Source organism: Asparagus officinalis, chromosome 4 (genome assembly GCF_001876935.1).
Source record: "Asparagus officinalis chromosome 4, Aspof.V1, whole genome shotgun sequence".
Classification (NCBI taxonomy): Eukaryota; Viridiplantae; Streptophyta; class Magnoliopsida; order Asparagales; family Asparagaceae; genus Asparagus; species Asparagus officinalis.
In genome coordinates this window covers 145,526,977-145,545,445 of record NC_033797.1, presented here as the reverse complement: position 1 = coordinate 145,545,445, position 18,469 = coordinate 145,526,977, and the positions used below count along the sequence as shown (strand labels likewise).

At 35.2% G+C, this 18,469-nt stretch overlaps 1 protein-coding gene across 1 annotated transcript; it reads left to right on the top strand.

The window, feature by feature from the left end:
• Positions 1,121–17,687, top strand: LOC109839655 (3-hydroxyisobutyryl-CoA hydrolase-like protein 2, mitochondrial). The gene is made up of 14 exons (XM_020408167.1): positions 1,121–1,314; positions 1,402–1,482; positions 1,553–1,621; positions 1,709–1,772; positions 7,509–7,588; positions 9,020–9,103; positions 11,840–11,924; positions 13,579–13,664; positions 13,769–13,890; positions 16,137–16,197; positions 16,437–16,535; positions 16,610–16,711; positions 17,179–17,220; positions 17,308–17,687. Exons 1-14 carry the CDS (start codon positions 1,183–1,185, stop codon positions 17,425–17,427), a joined length of 1,227 nt encoding a protein of 408 aa, XP_020263756.1. The 5' UTR covers positions 1,121–1,182; the 3' UTR covers positions 17,428–17,687.

Below are 18,469 nucleotides of genomic sequence, written 5' to 3'. Positions count from 1 at the left end.
CCGCTGATTTGACGCCGGAGTTCCCGTTGCCTTCGTGCTCGTGATGGCGACGATGTCCGTCGTCCTCCATGATTTTGTCAGCGGATGAGAATGAGAGAGACGGGAGGGAAGTAAATTTTTGACGATTTAAGGAGTTTTTAAGTATGTGCCCCTCATATATTCTCTATTTGCAGATTTAGACTCCAGATCTTGATGTACGCCAACATTTCGTTTAAGGGGGTGTTTTTTTCAAATCCTATAATTTTAGGATGTAGATTTTATCATGGGATTTGAAATCCATAGGTTTTTTAACATGGGTTGGAATTTCTAAAATGTTGTTTATTTTATCAATATTTTGGAATATTTAATCCTATAATTTGTATTTTGTTTGTTTCAAACTCAAATTGTAGCATTACAAATTTTAAAATTTGAAATCTAGCATTAATCCTCTCTCAAAGAGGGGATTTCACAAATACTATAATATATTAGTATTTTATTATTTAGGTATTCAATATCCCAAATTTTATTTTGAATCAAATAAAGATTATGAAATCTATAAACTAAAAAAAACACTTTTCATCCTAGAATTTGTAATCCACCTTGTATCCCAAAAAAAGTTGAAACAAACACCCCCTAAGTAAGAACTAAGTCAAGAGAGAATGAAACAAGGGAAATTGGCCCAAAAAAATAAAACCGTACTCACGTGGAGTTGCAGTCTAAATTTCCCAGAGAGCGATTCTCTGGGAAATTTGGCTTGTAACTACACTGGTGTTGAACCCCCGTGGAGTTTTTAATAGTCTAACAGACTTCACAGGAGTTCAACTCCCGTGAAGTCTGTTGTGTGACCAAAACTTCATAGGAGTTCAACTCCCGTGAAGATTTTTGAAGAAATTAAACTTCACGGGAGTTCAACTCCCGTGAAGTTTAAAAATATGCTAAACTTCACGGGAGTTAAACTCCCGTGAAGTTTCGTAAAAAAATTTTCAGAAATCAACCTGGTTTTAGCAACAGGGCTGAAACCAGGTCGGTTTTTATAATTAAGTTTGAAAGTGGTCGTTTTTTTGCAAATAAATGTCCGAATAGGACTGTTTCGAAAATTTGTCCATACTTAGAGGGGGTGTGTTCTCAGTTAAGCCTTCTTTATAAGCCCCCGTGCAGCCTTCACTATCCAGCAGTCAACGTCTCAAGAAGTCCCAACAAAAAATGCAGAGCCTAAAGCTACAATCTTTAGCTTGGAGATCTCGCCCATCCCTTCGCTTTCTCCCCCATCACCGTCGCCTCTCGGCCTCTGTCGCCGCCGCGACCGCCATCCAAGACGACAATCTCCAGAACCAAGTCAGTTTCTCAACATACCCATTTTATTCCTTCTCCATTTTCCCCACATCTTTTAACATTTTATATTCTCGAATTTTATTGAGTTAGGTCCTTGTGGAGGGCAAAGCCAGTGCTCGAGCAGCGATTCTCAACAGGCCAAATTCGCTAAATGCTCTCACGAGCAATATGGTATGTGTTTCTATGATGCAGATAACGTGTTCGACGATATTCTCAGCTGAGATTTTGATGATGGTTGCAGGGGATTCGGCTGAAGAAGTTGTATGAGTCTTGGGAGGATAATGCTGATATTGGGTTTGTTATGATGAAGGTAGATATGGGTTGGTTAGTTATTGGGTTTATGAGATTAGATGACATTTTGAAGAGAGTTTAAGTGTTTGTCTTTAAATGTCTAAAGGGAAGTGGCAGAGCTTTCAGCGCAGGTGGAGATGTTATCAGTCTCTATCACTTGATAAATCAAGGTTTGTTTAATTTGCTTGCCTTCGATGTTAACTAACTAACGAACATATATGATTCTATAGATACTATTATTCTATCTTTGCTGATATTGTTGAGTTATGAACAATGGAGGAACTTGACATTGTTTAGGTAGATTATATTTATTTCCAGCAAGAAGTTTGTATAGGATTTGTCAAACATGATGATAGAAATGTGTAAGTTGAATCATACCAGTGAAGTTAGGACTAAAATTGGCTGTCAAGTGTATAGTTTGGAAGCATGCAGCTTGATGTTTGATATGCGAGAGCTCGGTTGGAAGATCCATGGATGATTTAAAAAAATGGGAATTATGTTTTTTTGACCTTTATGATGTGTAGGTGGGACATAGGGTTTAGCATTATTTTTGGAGGAACTAAGTGCACATGGAAAATGACAGTTAGGGAAGGATTGAGCTGATGGCTGTAAGCTAAAAAAAGTAACAATTCCTACCAATTATACAGACTTAAAACCCTCACTGTGTTGTGCTTCAGGCCATGAGGAAAGATGTACATCAAATCATGTCTCATTTGGAAAGACCAAATAAATGCATGAAAAACAAAAATTCAAATTTAGACTTATGAGTTATGGATGTATGAAACTAGACCTCTTGAAATTGGATGCATGCTTCACCCAAACAGTTGAGCCAACGATGTATGTCAAGCGCCTAATGTTTAACATGCGTCAAACAGTTGAAGTAGTGGGGATTGATGAAGATACCCTTATGATTTAAAAAAATTGGAATTATGTTTTCTTGATCTCTATAGGGTTTAGCTTTTTTTTGGAGGAACTAAGTGAACATGAAAAATGACAATTAGGGAAGGGGCTTGAGTTGATGGCTTTAGGCTAAAAAAAGTAACAATTCCTACCAATTATACAGACTTAAAACCCTCATTGTGTTGGCCTTTAGGTCATGAGGAAAGATGTACATCATAGTCATGTCTCATTTGGAAAGACCAAATAAACACATGAAAAAAAAAATTCAAATTTAAACTTATCTTATGAGTTATTGATGAATGAAACTAGACCTCTTGAAATTGGATGTATACTTCACCCAAACACTTGAGCGAACAATGTATGTCAAGAAAGTCTAATGTTTAACATGCGTCAAACAATTTAAGTTGTGGGCATTGATGAAGACACCTTTATGATTTAAAAAATTGGAATTATGTTTTCTTGATCTCTATGATGTGCAGGTAGGACATAGGGTTTAGCATTTTTTGGAGGAACTAAGTGAACATGAAATAGGGTTTAACATTTTTTTGTAGGAACTAAGTGAACATGAAAAATGAAAATTAGGTAAGGCTTGAGCTGATGGCTGCGGGCTAAAAAAGTAACAGTTCTTACCAATCATACACACTTAGGGCTTGTTTGGTACATGTGTTTTATTTTTCTAAAAGTTCACTAAGGATAAAGTTTAACCCTATATGAGGGTAAACTTTAAACCAAGTTAAGAAGCAAATGGGGTGAAAAGCTGAGGCTTGGTTCATATAAGCGCTTGGAATTACAAACCCCCCTAAAAAGTTCTAAAACACACGAGTCTTTTGAAACCTGAAAATTGACAAGATCTGTTTTAAAGTAAAAAATTATAAATAATGAACAATTACAAAATTACAAAAGCACCTCTAATAATGTAAAACTCGGTAAATACCACAAAAAGTTCTAAAAATTCAAAATTTTTAAAAAAACACTAAAAATTCAAAATGTACAAACAACCCCGAAAAAACTTAAAATTTACAGAAAACACCCTAAAAGTTTAAAATTATAAAAAACACCCTAATTTTTTTGAAATTTACAAAAAAACCTTGAAGATTTTTGTAATTGTTTTTATTCTAACAATTTAGCACTTAACAAAAGAAGATGCTCAATAAGGTTAAGATTAAAAAAATTAAATAGATACTAATTATTCAGGGTACTATACTTATTATTTTTATTGCAGTTATCATTTACATTTAGGCAACTGCTAAACTGCTTATGGTATTGTCTCAATATTGGCGGTAGCTTTGTCTAAACCCTCAACAGTTATTTTTTACTTCACTCTTGTTGTCTCCTCTAGTCATCTTTTTTCTCCTATTTCACAAAGAAATGGCTTTGATGTCGGAGACACGGTTTATCGCCACATGTTTCACCACTCATTTTAACAACTTCGACGAAGATGAGAATGCTAGATTCAAGTACGGGAGGTAGATATTCGGTATATTCTTAAACTTAACGACAGTTTTCCTCATCTTTAGGATTTTGCGCCCTTGCCCTCCCATTGAGCTCAAGTTTCCAAATTTTTTCGCATCCTTCTTCCTTTCACCATGCTTTTATCGTTAAAATGTCTCTTACTTGTACGGTCTCTAGTCACTGATGCCAACCATGTCATTAGTTCACTCTTCCATGATGAAGACTTTCATCACTTGATCCCAAACCCTCCATATGACCACCCTCTCAATACTCACGCGGTTTTGTACATTACCTACCTTCATGGCTTTTTCCAGGTAACCTGTGTTGTAAGAGCACGCCGAGTGAGAGGGCAAGTGAGGTATCATCGATAAGTCGATGACAAGCCTACTTTTATGTTTTCAGCTCCACCACTAGGCAATGCTCCTCTAGGCATCATGACCTACCAAAATTTTTTGGGAGAGATTGAGGTTGCTGATAGTTCTAGAGCTATCTATTGGCTAAATAATGAGCTCCCTGATTTACTAGTGTTATCAAGTTTAGACGGATCAAGGTGCAGATGTTTATGAGTTTTTATCTCCTGCTGCTAATTGCCAGCTTGGTGTACTATTCAATATGAATTGTGTTGTTGCGTCAACACCGTATATGATATTCCTCTTCCGAGTCCCTTGGCCTGGGCATACTGTGATACGTACTTTGAATACTGTTAAACACATGTTTGCTGTTAGAAGAAATAATGATGAGGAGCATAGAGTATTGTCTTATGCCTTAGGAGAGGCCGGTAGTCATGCATTTCAACCTGAGATCTCATTGTAGGTGAACAATCGAGTTGTTCTATGGATAGTAGATGAAGATGTCTACACTACACCCACAGCCTACGTGGGCTAATATTCCACCATAAAAAGTTCTAAAACATGCAAGTTTCTGAAACCTAAAAATTAACAAGATCCATTGTAAAGTAAAAAAATTATAAATAATGAACAATTGTAAAATTACAAAAGCACCTTCAATAATGTAAAACTCAGTAAATACCACAAAAGTTCCAAAATTTTAAATTTAAAAAAACTAAAATTTTTAAAATATATAAACAACCCCCTCAAAAAGTTAAAATTTACAGAAAACACCCTACAAGTTTTAAAAATTACAAAAATTACCCTAAAAATTTTGCAATTTACAAAAAAACTCTAAAAATTTCTATAATTATTTTTATTCTAACAATTAAGAAATTAAGAAAACAAGATACTCAATAAGGTTAAGATTAAAAATATTAAAATGGTACTAACTATTTAGGGTACTATAGTCATTATTTTTATTTTAGTTATTGTTTAGGGTTAGGAAATCGCCACAATGCTCATGGTATTGTCTCAATACCGGCGGTAGCTTTGGTCCAAACCATCAATAGTCATTTTTTACTTTACTCTCTCTTGTTGTCTCCTCTAGGCTACAGTGGAATATCGGCTCACATAGGGTGTAGGTGTAGTGTAGAGATATCTTAATTTGCTATCCATAGAACCATTCGATTGTTCACTCACAGCAGGATCACACGGTTGAAACGCATGACTACCCGCGTGTGAAACACATGACTACCCGCTTCAACTAAGGCGCAAGACAACACTCCATGCTCCTCATCGTTGCTTCTTCTAACAGCGAGCATGTGCTTGACAGTATTCAAAGTACGTATCACAGAATGCCTGGTCAAGGGACTCGGAGAAGGAACATTATATATGGTGTTGATACAATAACACAATCACATTGAGCGATACACCAAGCTAGCAATTAGCAACAGGAGATAATAATCGATAAACATCTGTGCCTAGTTCTGCCTGAAACCTGATAATGTTAGTAATATCAGGAAGCTCATTGTTTAGCCAATAGGCGGCTTTAGAGCTATCAACAACCCCAGTGTCTCTCAAGATATTTTGGTGGGCCATGGTGCTTAGGGGAGTATCTCGCTCCACCCCTTGCCTAGTGGTGGAGCTAAAAATAAGGAAGAAGTAGGCTGGTTCTCTGTGATACCTCGCTTGCCCTCTCACTCTGTCTGCTCTTTCTTACAACACAGCTTATTTGGAAAAAGCCAGGGAAGTAGTTTTTGTACAAGACTATGAGAGTGTCGAGCGGATGGTGATCATATAGAGAGTTTAGGATCAGGCGGTGAATCTTTGTCACGGAATATGGGATTGATGATATAGTAGGCGTTGGTGACTAACGACCGTACAAGTAAAAGACAGTTCAATGATGAAAGCATGACGAAAGGAGGAGGGATGTGAAAAAAAGTAGGGAGCTTTAGCTCAATAGGGGGGGTTGCAAAAACTTGAAGATGGGGGAAACTGTGGCCAAGTTTGAGAATATACCGAACATCGACCTTTGTACTCGAATCTAGCATTCTTATCTTCGTCGAAATTGTTGAAACGGGCGGTGAAACCTATAGCGATAAACTGTGTCTCCGACATCAAAGCCATTTCTTTATGAAATGTGAGGAAAAAGATGACTAGAGGAGATTACAAGAGAGAGTAAAGTAAAAATGAGGGTTTGGGCCAAAACTATTGCCAGTATTGAGACAATACCATGAGCGGTTTGGCGGTTTCTTCACCTTAAATGATAGCTAGAATAAAAATAATAATTATAGTAAGCTAAATAATTAGTATATTTTTAATCTTAATCTTATTGAGTATCTTGTTTTTATTTTGAAGAGAGTTAAGTTTTGATCTTTAAATGTCTTAAAGGGAAGTGGTAGAGCTTTTAGCGTAGGTGGAGATGTTATTAGTCTCTATCACTTGATAAATCAAGGTTTGTTTAATTTGCTTGCCTTCAATTTTAACTAACTATCGAACATATAAGATTCTATAGATACTAATATTCTACCTTTGCTGATATTGTTGAGTTATGAGCAGTGGAGAGACTTAACATTGTTTAGGTAGATTATATTTATTCCCAGCAAGAAGGTTATATAGGATTTGTCAAATATGATGATAGAAATGTGTAAGTTGAATCATACCAGTGTAGTTAGGAGTTAAATTTTAGGTCAAGCATATAGTTTGGAAGCATGAAGCTTAATGTTTGATATGCAAGAGCTCAGTTGGAAGATCCGTGGATGATTTACAGATTGGAATTATGTTTTCTTGATCTTTATGATGTGCAGGAGGACATAGGGTTTAGCATTTTTTTTTGGGAGGAACTGCTGTATATTCGAAAAACTCATCTCTCAAATGTCATGATATGGAACATAGGTACTTATGAAAGTCAAATTGCATACCGATCTCCTAGTTACATTTGGCAAGGTTTCTTGCAAGTTTTGTTTATGGAAGTCTGGTTACCAGTTGTCTTACAGCTTACAAGTTAGCTTATCAAAGAGCTTTTATCCTAGAATTTGTTACTGCTAAACATTTGGTTTCTGGTTTCTTATTTGATCCCTTCACAGGTCACATAAGGGAAGGCATGTGTCATGATGTAATCTTCATATTTAAAACATTTTTGCATGTTTATTTTGTTTGTCGATCAACAAGTTTACATGAACTTCTCCTCTTACATGAACTTCTCCTCCTCTGTAATTTATGCAGGCAAATTTGAGGAGTGCAAGGATTTGTTCAGGAACATATACTCATTTATTTACACTCTGGGGACATATTTAAAGCCACATGTGAGTTCTAGATCTTTAAATATTCCTTTCTTTAATGTTTTCTGTTTTAATTTGCAGTTTTGAATTGTTTTTCAGGTGTTGCAATTTATCAAGTTTTGCTTGACATGCTATAATATGATTGAGGAATGTATACATTTGACTATGAGCGCTATCACCATAAATACTTTATCTTATCCAAATAATGCACCTACTTATTCCCCCTGTCAATCTTCTTGCTTGTCATTACACTTCAATTTTTTTTGTTAACTTCTCTTGCAGTGTTGCAAACTGATTATTCATCATCCTGCATGAGTTTAATATAAAAACCATGATAAATCTTTAGTCCGCATCAGTAAGGCTCATGCAGTTTAGAAACTTTAGAAGTAAACTTCGTTCTCTGTGATGGAATTACATGCTAAATGTGTATTTTGATACCTATATGTACTGTAGAAAGTATGAAGATGCTAATTGTCAATCACTGCAAGCCTGGTCTTCATATATCGGTATTCTATTTTTATGAAGTTGTTGTGCTTGTTATCATCCATGAACTTGTTAAATAAAATCAGTATACTGGTTTTGATACCTATAAGTATTAGTCCAACAAAGTGACCTACTTAACCATTCTTATTTTAACAATATGCAGTATACTCAGTTTGAGGATGTGGTTCTCAAATTAGCAGGGTGATTTGTGGTTACTGACTTAGAGACAAATATAGGATCATGCACATGTTTGCTTGTCACATATGTGTATTTGGCACATGCAAATAAAACATACACATATCATGTGAAGAGCCTTGGAAAACCTTTAGAGTAAGCTAACTGAGACAAAATCTACTTTTTAATTGAAAACAGAAGTAGTATATACACTTAGATTTATGTCTTTTTGAGAGATCTAGTAGATAACTATCTGTTCAAACAAACACTGAACATGGGTGTTTAGTATCAGTTATCAGTGGACACACCAATTTTACTGGGGTGAGTTTCATCTTCTTACAGTTTACGGCTTGAGAGGATGCAACGATAACTTTTTATACCTGGTATTTTTTTTAAAAATCTTGGTATTCATCTCCTTGCCATATAAGACGCCAAGCGTCCTAGAGACAGAAAGATAGTGATAACATCCAAGATTTACTATCAGTTTCAAGTAACCTTTCTCCAAAGTTGACTACTAAATCATTGGTGAACCCTGAAACCATCTAGTCCTGTGGTATCATTATGAAATAACTTTTCTCCAAGTTAATATGCCTAGTACAATAGTCTTTTTTATTACAAAGTAATTATCATGGCAATCATTATTATTTTATTTCTTTTTTCAGTTACCATTATGTTTAGCTACTGAAATTTCTAATGGATTTAATTTGAAGCCTTTTGCCAGTCATGCAAATATGCAATAATCTATCTTGTTTGCCTGTTAAGCTGTGCCTTATTAGCACAATCTTTTGTTTGGTGCAGGTGGCTGTCCTAGATGGTATTACCATGGGAGGGGGAGGAGGAATTTCGGTTCCTGGGACATTTCGTATTGCGACGGATAAAACTGTATGAGTTATACAGTCATGTTATAGAACATTGACATATTTTCAATTTTTTTAGATAATATCATTTGCATTTCTCAGTAATCTTGCACCTATAAAGTAGACATGTGTTTAGCATATAAGCTGAGCTAAGTTCAGGAGATTTTATGAAGATGTTATTACTCCTTTTAGTATAACTTTTGTTGTTTATTTTTATGAGGAGTTACCAACTTCAGTTTGCATCTGCAAAGATTCCAACTTTCCTTCGCACAATCATGATGTTTCTGTAGAACTGGTATCATGCTGTAAGCTTCATTGCTGTATGTGAAATGAAATTGACGTGCGCTAGTTCTTATGGATTTTCATAGTTGGGCATGATCAACTGTTGATTGATACCACAAAAATGTAAATGGCTGGCTGTAAGTTAAAAAGGAAATAAAGGAAAGTTGAATAACTCCTAGACATTGATCAGGACATGGTTTCATTGCGATTCTTATTCTGGTAAAAATGAAAGCAGCTGTCATCATTGACATCAGGCAAAACCAGAATGCTATTGACTGTTGTTTCTATATTTTCTTGTGAAGTACGAGAATGATGAAAAACCTTTACTTGTATAGTTAATAAAATCTTCTAGAGTATACTCTTGTTAATACATCACTTTTTATCTTTTGTGTTTTGAGGGTAAATTTATAGTTAAAAAATCTAAAATTTATGTATATATCAATAATTCTGTAAGAAAGAGGATACAAAAAACGTTAGATCAGTGCAACAATGCAGAGATCCATGTGTTATATGCTAGTTAACTCAGACTTTGCCGTGGTTAAAGATTTCTCCCAATTGGAAGTTGCTGCTATGGTCTTATGCAAGTTCACAACAAGTATTGCATGTGAAATACTGAGAGATGTCTGCTAAACCTGGAAATAATTCTTGAAATGGATAAGGAGTCCAAATATGACGGCTAAGAGATGGCTAGGCAATAGCATGTTGTTCAAAGTTCAAGATGGGGCCGCTAAGAGATGGCTATGCAATAGCATGTTGTTCAATAGCATGTTGTTCAAAGTTCAAGATGGATTATTGGATGAATCTAATAGAGCAAGGGGATACTTATTGAATCTAATACACCAGGCATGTTTTTTGCAGCAGAAAGTTATAGCTTTGGGGCATTTTAGCAGTTTACCCGAATTGCATAATCATTTAACTACATGAAGAAGATTTACGAGATAAGCAAGTATCTGGCTACCTTAGTTGCCTAGCACTCACTACACTGTACCAACTGTTGCTTATATAACTTTATGGCTCCTCAAGCACTGATACAACACCTAGGTGTACCAATTGTTAATCTAATTCTCAGTTAAGACTTAAGAGTCCCTAGTGTAGTCAACTGATCCATTTTGATTTGTAATGTTTGGATAATTAATGCTATAACTCCATTTCACTTGATCATTATGCTCTTTTTCAATAACACTTTTGTGTCTGACTCCTGAATATATGATATTCTTGGTTATCTTTCTAATCTTTCACTAATATTCGTCCATGAACTGTAATGAATTAAATTTTATCTTTCTAATCTTTCACTAATATTCATCTGTGGACTGTAGTGAATTAATTTTGATCTCAGTTGTAATTCTGTAATCTTACTCTGCGAAATTGTTCAATCATTCTATATTAATAGTTAGTAGTGCTCAGTAGGTTATGCTTAAAAATATATGGTATATCATCTTGCCCGATGGAGATGAGAATTCATCAATGATAACATAAGTAAATTACCCCCAGGGTTCAGTTATATTACATTGTTTGTTCTTGATTTAAAAATGTTGCACTTGTTTTGTCGCATGCAAAGGTAACACCTTTAAGTTATCTAAAACATAACTATCTTTTTATTTTATTTTTTGTTTATCTTATTTATGTCAAATTAGCGGTTGTTAACCGAGCAATGCATGGGAATTCAAGATAGAGGTGGTTGTTGGGTTGGGAAGAAGATAAGAGGAGAGTGAGAAAGTGAAGTGGCGTATTGATGAGACAATTGTTGATTTTGGATAGGATTAATATGGAAATGATGCATGACATAGGAAAGCTAAGAAGGCAGGTTTAATATTAGATAACATAGACACTATAAAAATATTTTATGTTTCCAAATAATAATAATAATAATAGTAATCAATTATCTTTTACTATATACAAAAACAACTTCCACTTCTCATCTGCAAATAGTGACATTTGATTTAGTATATAAATAATAATAGATAATATATAATTCTTATATGAAAAGATGCTTTCTCCTAACGGAGTTTCCATCATATGTTCAGAACAGTCATTATTCTTATGTGCAGTTGTTCAACTAATATTCTCCAGATTCTTCATTTCATTGTATTCGTGTATCTTTTCTATGTAAAAATATTTTATGTTTGAGAGTAAAGCTACAATAAACTTAAGTTGATTGAGGGCTCTATTCACAAACTCTTTTATCCATTCAATTTGCTTTGAGATTTGTGGTGGCATGTGATACACATCAATGATATCTTTGAGATGTGTGCCTTGATGCGAATCACATGTCAACATGAATCTCAAAGTAAATCTGATGGATAAAAAAGTTGGCGGACTAGTGCTTCTGTCCTCTAGTTTACAAGAGCTTTACTCTTATGTTTAATACATATTATTTCATCTTTCCTTCATTTATTTAAGCATTGATGTTTACTACTACAGCATATATAGCTATTCAAGCATTACTTAACAGTATCTTGCATCTTTTGTCTAATTTCAGGTTTTCTCCACTCCTGAAATTCATATTGGCTTCCATCCTGATGCTGCAGCTTCCTTCTACCTTTCACATCTCACCGGTTATGTAGGTAGGCCTTTGATGTGAAGTTTGTGCTATTAGTTCCTCCAGTCATTTGTAAAGACTGGATACTCAATGGAATTTGAGATCTCAAACCTTAAACATAATAGTATGCAGGTTGCTAAATTTCCTCCAAGAAATAAAAATAACCCTCACCTTTTGGTGCTCTAACTTTGGAGTTAGCACTAGCAGAACCTCCATTTTTATTTCTGAAGGTTCTTCTTGGATAAAACTTAAAAGGGAGGAGATGCTATTTGAATGTTACTCTCCACTTATTTGGGGGTATCTGTTTGACTTATCTTGGAATATTTTTCAAAATGCAGGAATTTGTTTATTGGCTTTAGCTTTGGATTTTATAGTTATATCCTAGTGGAGTTTCAGTTTTGGACATTTTGATACTCCGAAATTTTTTTGTGTAAAAGTGAATGTAGAAATAAAATCTCTCTTCTTTATATCAGTCACCCCTTGCTTGTTTGACCTGTTTTCTAAAATGGTGAAATCCGTTTCTGGATCTGACATCTATACTTTATATGACCTTGTAAACTACTGGCAACCAAATCCCGTCGTTTACCCAACTTCATTGTTGTCTTCTTATATTCATAACCTAATTCATTTAAGTCCTTGTCTCAACCTCTCCATTGCGGCTGTCCTTCTCTTCATTGAGTTTATAGATGCTGAATGCTCTTTAGTAAAGAAGTATTGATTTAGATAGCTGAAGGGAACACCAATTAATAACCGTGATATATGGGCTCAATTTTCAAGGATTAAGAGATTGTTACAATTTAATTCTATATGGAACCACATTGAAGACTTCACATCTGGCTTAGCTATATTTGTCTCCTCTATCTTACTGGAATAGAAGCAGAATCCAAGTGTCCAATACTATTTTGTAATCAATTATTTCGTAGAATGCAGCTCCTAATACCATGACATTTTAAAGGCATGAATTCGGTAATGGCCATTTCTTGTCTAAGCCTTTGATATCAAAGTGCAAATATACAGGCTGTAGTGCCTCGGATAAGTTTTGCAGCATGCAAATCTGATAATTCTATTGATATATATTGATAGAAAGAGCCGAAGGTCTAGCGTTTGAAGTACCAAAACTTTTTTTCTTGATGTTTTTGACATCTTTGAGAACAAAGTGCAAATATATTAGTTTCAGTCTATGACAAGCCTATATCAGCTGATATCTATTGATAGAAAGAACCATTGAAGAACCAAAACTTCTTTTCTTGATGTTTTCTTGGAAAGAATATAGAAAACTCATTGAGCAGAAAACTAATAAGCAAAACTCGGGTTTTCCTGTCCAACAGTTGGAAAAAAAATTCATTTTTTGACAGTCAAATGTTCAAAGTCCACAACCCATATATGAAGAGTTAGAAACTATTGCCACTATCCTGGTAGTGGTAAAGCTGGAAGGTTTGACTAAGAGAGGTTTTGAAAGACCGTCCTGCTACAGATTGGATGTAGTTATACTGAGCCCATTTCAAAAGTATCATCATGTTCTGAATGATGTGAGACTTGTAATATTGGCATATTGGTGCTTAAATCATAGGATAACTATCTTACACAACCTTGGATTGCAATTCTGCAATGCTACAAGCTTTATTGTCCTTCCTATCCCTCCTTTACAAACTAAAGATTATTTAATGCTGTTGTTTCAGGGGAATACTTGGCTCTGACAGGTGAGAAGATCAATGGAGTTGACATGCTTGCTTTGGGCCTTGCTACACATTATTCGATGAGTGCTGTTAGTTTCTTTTTGACTATCTACTGTTTGGAATTCCACCTTAATTGTACTTTCTGTACGATATTTTGCATAACGCTGCCACATTGTACTTTTTAATTCAACAGAGGCTTAGTTGGATCGATGAACGGCTTGCAAAGTTGGTTACAGATGATCCTTCAGTCTTAGACTCTTCTCTTGCACAATATGGTGATGTTGTCTATCCAGATAAACAGAGCATCGTTCATAGGTCATTTCATTTGCTTTTTAAGTTGTCTGTCATCCATGCATCCTTTTCTCAATTCAGTGGACATATATGAAATGAAGTGCAACTCATTTGATTATAATGTTAGCAGTCATTACTTATTTTTAGTGTCATCTTAATTCTTTGCATATCAGAACCTCATATTCAAAATATGCATTAGAATGACAATTCTTGGATTACCTGTACTGTGTCCTAGATTGGTTTGTTTGATTTAGTTCAATGAGTACAGGATATACATGCATTCATTGATACCACCAGTGCCTGTAGTATACTGCACTTTTTCTGTTAGATGGCTTTGAAGCTTATAAAACTCATCTTACTTTATTCGGCTATAAATGGCGTGCATCACTCAATATGGTGGCTCATCATGTAGTATAATAGTGGGCCAAATTTTAAGTTTGTGTCTCCGAAGCAGACCTACTTTGTGTGTGTATGTGCGTGCGCATAGTGCACCCATACATACATATATACATACACACAGACAGACAAACACAAACACACACACACACAAACACACACACAAACACATGCACATGCATGCACACGCACATGCACACATGCCCACACCCACACCCACGTCCACGCCCACACCCACGCCCACGCACACAGAGACACGAAAAATTTCTAATTGAAAATTTCTAATTGAAAATTTCTAATGGCGACCATGTTCCGGTACTAGGTCGTCCTTTTGATTTTCCACGTTTTTCCTTTCGATCTACACACCACCATGTATCCAATTTATTATTCCTTCAAAAACTAAAATTTTATCCAATCTATTCTGTTGAGATATTTACATATATATCTTTTCCTTCTCCACATACATGTATCCACGTACAGTGTAGAAAGTCCAAAATAACTGGCATCATCAACTTTTACTGAGGTAACATCATAATAGGCTAGTTCCCTATGGATTTCCACTATTTGGATGATAACTGAATGGAGAGTGCAAGTAGAGGATTAGATGGGGCTCCAAAGTAGATTTGTATCTGGAGCAACTGGCTAACAATAAACAGTTAGCTACTTGAGTAATAGTCAGCTCCAATCAGCTGGTCTGAATATAATTGGAAAGGGAGGGAGAACCTCTTTTTTTTTTGCTGCATTTTATCTCTCTCTTCATCCCAAGAAGAGAAATATGAACGAGTCTGACTTGAATAGATCTGAAGATTGGGGAGGGAGCACAGTTTTCTATTTTGCCATCTCTCTCGCTACATCCAAGAAGAATCTGATTTGAACAGATTTGGAAGAGATTTCCAACAAGAGGAAATAGCTGTGATTTTTACGTATATTCAGTCAGAAGCTGTATTTTACCTGGTTCTGACTGGAAAAAATGTGGACAGCTCTATGGAGACAAGTTTTTATAAACCAGCTAGGTTATATGGACTTCTTTTTCAGTAGCTTTTACAAGATGATGTTGATGCATATTTCTTGCTTCCAGTAGCGACCTGGTAGCAAGAATCTCTAATAAGATGCAGGCTAAAAGAAGATTCAGCAGAGTGCAATTTTCAAAGTCTATTATCCTACCGTGTGTCTCACAGGTTCAAAAGAGAGCGCATTGGCACCAATTCACTTGTTCTTTTCGAGTTGGGAAGTTGTATATTTACCTCTTTATTTGGTACATAGCGTAACAGCCTCCAACACTTTCTTAGTATCACTACAGACTTCAATATATCAAGAAACATCCAATCATATATTCAAACAATATTAAGAGCGAGCATAATTTTTCATCTAGCCTTTTGACTAACAAGAGTTCTTCATGTTCTGAAATTTGATAAAAAGAAATTTCTGGCATGTATTCAGATCTTAAGAAACATTCTTTGGAGACAATTTACAGTGGTTCTCTCAGGCATCCCATCACAACTATATTTAGATATACCTGTTATTTTTTTCTGCTCCTGGATTAACTGAAACCCATTCAGTATGATCTACAAGACAGCAATGTATTTCTGTAGGGTACATTCCATCAGCCATTTGGCAACAATCCACTGCATTAGTTATTCAGGAGCAGCTGATAAATTGGTGTAACCCATTACCGTCCCTTCTTTTCTTAAGAGTATATTATTGTTGTTTAATCAATTTGTGGCAACAATAATTCCTTATTCATTTTTTACATCGGTTATACTTTTGTTATTTTTCACGTCATGTAGCTGTTACCTATGAATCTTCTGCTGTTTTATGAAAATATATATATTGTTTTATTGACTATTAAATGTCTTTCTTGCCTTTATGTTCAGGCTAGAGGCAATTGATAGATGTTTTAGCCGTGAAACAGTTGAGGAAATAATTGATGCTTTGGTGAGCCATTACTTTCATATTAGTTGATTATAAGCTTTAATATAGAGAATTGTGATGGGACTTCATACAATGAAGTCAGGGACGAATGACGGTATATTCTGGCCAGGAATTTTTCGGTACCAAAACTAAGTTTGGAGTTCAATAGATGCCCCATGTATTATTATTATTATTATTATTATTATTATTACAGGCTTAGTACTTTCTCCCATATTTTAATCTTTTCTTTATTTCTTTATCAGGAAGAAGAGGCAGCTAGGTCGAATCAGGATTGGTGTCATCGTGCACTCAAGAAACTCAAAGAGGCTTCTCCATTGAGTTTGAAGGTTTCCCTGAGATCTGTAAGTAAATCAACTTGCTCTGTTATACTTTTTATTGTAAACTTGCATCTCAATTGTCCTTGGCTGCTTGATAGATAAGAGAAGGCAGATATCAGACACTTGACGAATGCCTCATTCGGGAATATCGAATGTCTCTACATGTAATTTCAAAAGAGGTCTCGCCCGACTTTTGTGAGGTACATATCCCATTCTTCCCTTTAAGCTAAACAGCAACAAAACCTTTATCATAAATTTTTGGTGTTGTTGACACGAGTCCTATAATTCTATTTAGTTGTATCAAGAGTTATTTCTTTGTTAACTGTTATTAATCTCCTCCTTAATTGCTTCAAACCAATTTCTTCTTCGATTTACCTCTGAACGAGGGATCTACCTCTGAACCCCTTGTTCTGATTAGCTATAACATTATCACTTCTCATAACTAATGCCTTTAATTGCCTCCACTGTACACGGGCAAACAATTTTAGTCAATTCTCTCTCATTTTACCCTCAATAGGAGTTATCTCTAACCTTCAGTGGGTGCGTTCGTTTCTTATCCCATCCGCTACACTTATATTTTCCTTAACGCATGTTGTATTTTAACATAGATCGTAAAAATAGTTTTACATCGATCAATGTGGCTCTGACATATCTTTGGATTCTGCAGGGTATTCGGGCAAGATTAGTTGAGAAAGACATAGAACCGAAGGTATGATTAAACTCTTAATAGTCTTAAACTGTTGGTTTTGTTCCCAAACCTTTTGGCCTCGAGTCTTAATTCGAAATATATGCGCAGTGGGATCCTCCCACACTGAAGCACGTATCAGATGATATGGTTGACCATTATTTTTCACCATTGGGCGAGTTCGAGCCTGAACTGAAGCTGCCAACTCATTTGCGCGAAGCTTTCATCTGATCATTGGGGAAATTGCTGTTTTGGTATCAGCTTATACCCTCAAGAAAAAAAGGAAACCCAATTACTTTCTTTTGGTTAAATATTTTCTTGTATCCTATCCGCAGATTTTGATCAAGCATTATTATCCTATGTGTTTTTAAGCTTTTCTTAATGATTTGATACAGTGGTATTCTGGTTGATTGGTAACTAGACTTTGTAATTGATCAAGTAATATTTTTTTATAATTGATCTCTCTTTCCTTTGGTGGACAAATTTTGCAACTAACGACCTTTTCCATGCTCTGATTCCAGGTTCCCCATTTGGTTTTCTATTTTCCTTTGGCGTAACAGAACGTTTAACTGTGTGAGAGTCAAATACCCGCAAAAGTTGTGCAAGTAAACATAATTTTTATTTGTTTTCTTCTCATTTATTTTAATCAGAGAGATGATTCTCAGATTAACCTTTTGCCATAACTTGAACTCCATCGTTTGTTTCTAAGTGGCGAAGTTGAACAAAACTTTGCGATGATCCTTGGATAAGTCTCTCCGTATAAGTATTGACACGTTTATCATGCTATTTGGTAATATATTGCGTAAATCACTCAAATTGGAAGAATTAGGTGACGTAAAAGCTTACAATTTTCCTGAGACTTGAATAAGATTTTCAGGCGGCTAAGAGCATCTCCAACAGCTTCCCCAAAAATTTCACCAAAATGGGGAATCAAATGTCATATTCTCCAAATTATTTTTGCTCCAACTCCAACAGCTTCCCCATTTTGAAGAATCATGCATTTATTACAATAATAAAAATATTCTACATCTTTGACTAATAAATAATAAATTATTTATTATTTTGAAGAATCCCCATTTTGACCAAATTATTTATTATTATAATGAGGAGATGGAGTTGTTTTTTGTGGGTTGAGTCTAGAAGAACGTGAAAAAGTGCTTCCCCAAATATTTGCAGAATGCTGCAGATTTGGGGAAGGCTCTCTATTTTTTCTCTCCTATCCTCATTTTGGGGAATGAGATGGGGAATCTGTTGCACCAAAAAAAAACTTAAA

Excerpts from the sequence above, each read along its gene's own strand:
- LOC109839655 (XM_020408167.1), top strand. The coding sequence starts at position 1,183 with ATGCAGAGCCTAAAGCTACAATCTTTAGCTTGGAGATCTCGCCCATCC. Across the intron at positions 11,925-13,578 it reads ACATCTCACCGGTTATGTAG|GGGAATACTTGGCTCTGACA; the intron begins GTAGGCCTTTGA and ends CTGTTGTTTCAG. Across the intron at positions 13,665-13,768 it reads CACATTATTCGATGAGTGCT|AGGCTTAGTTGGATCGATGA; the intron begins GTTAGTTTCTTT and ends TTAATTCAACAG.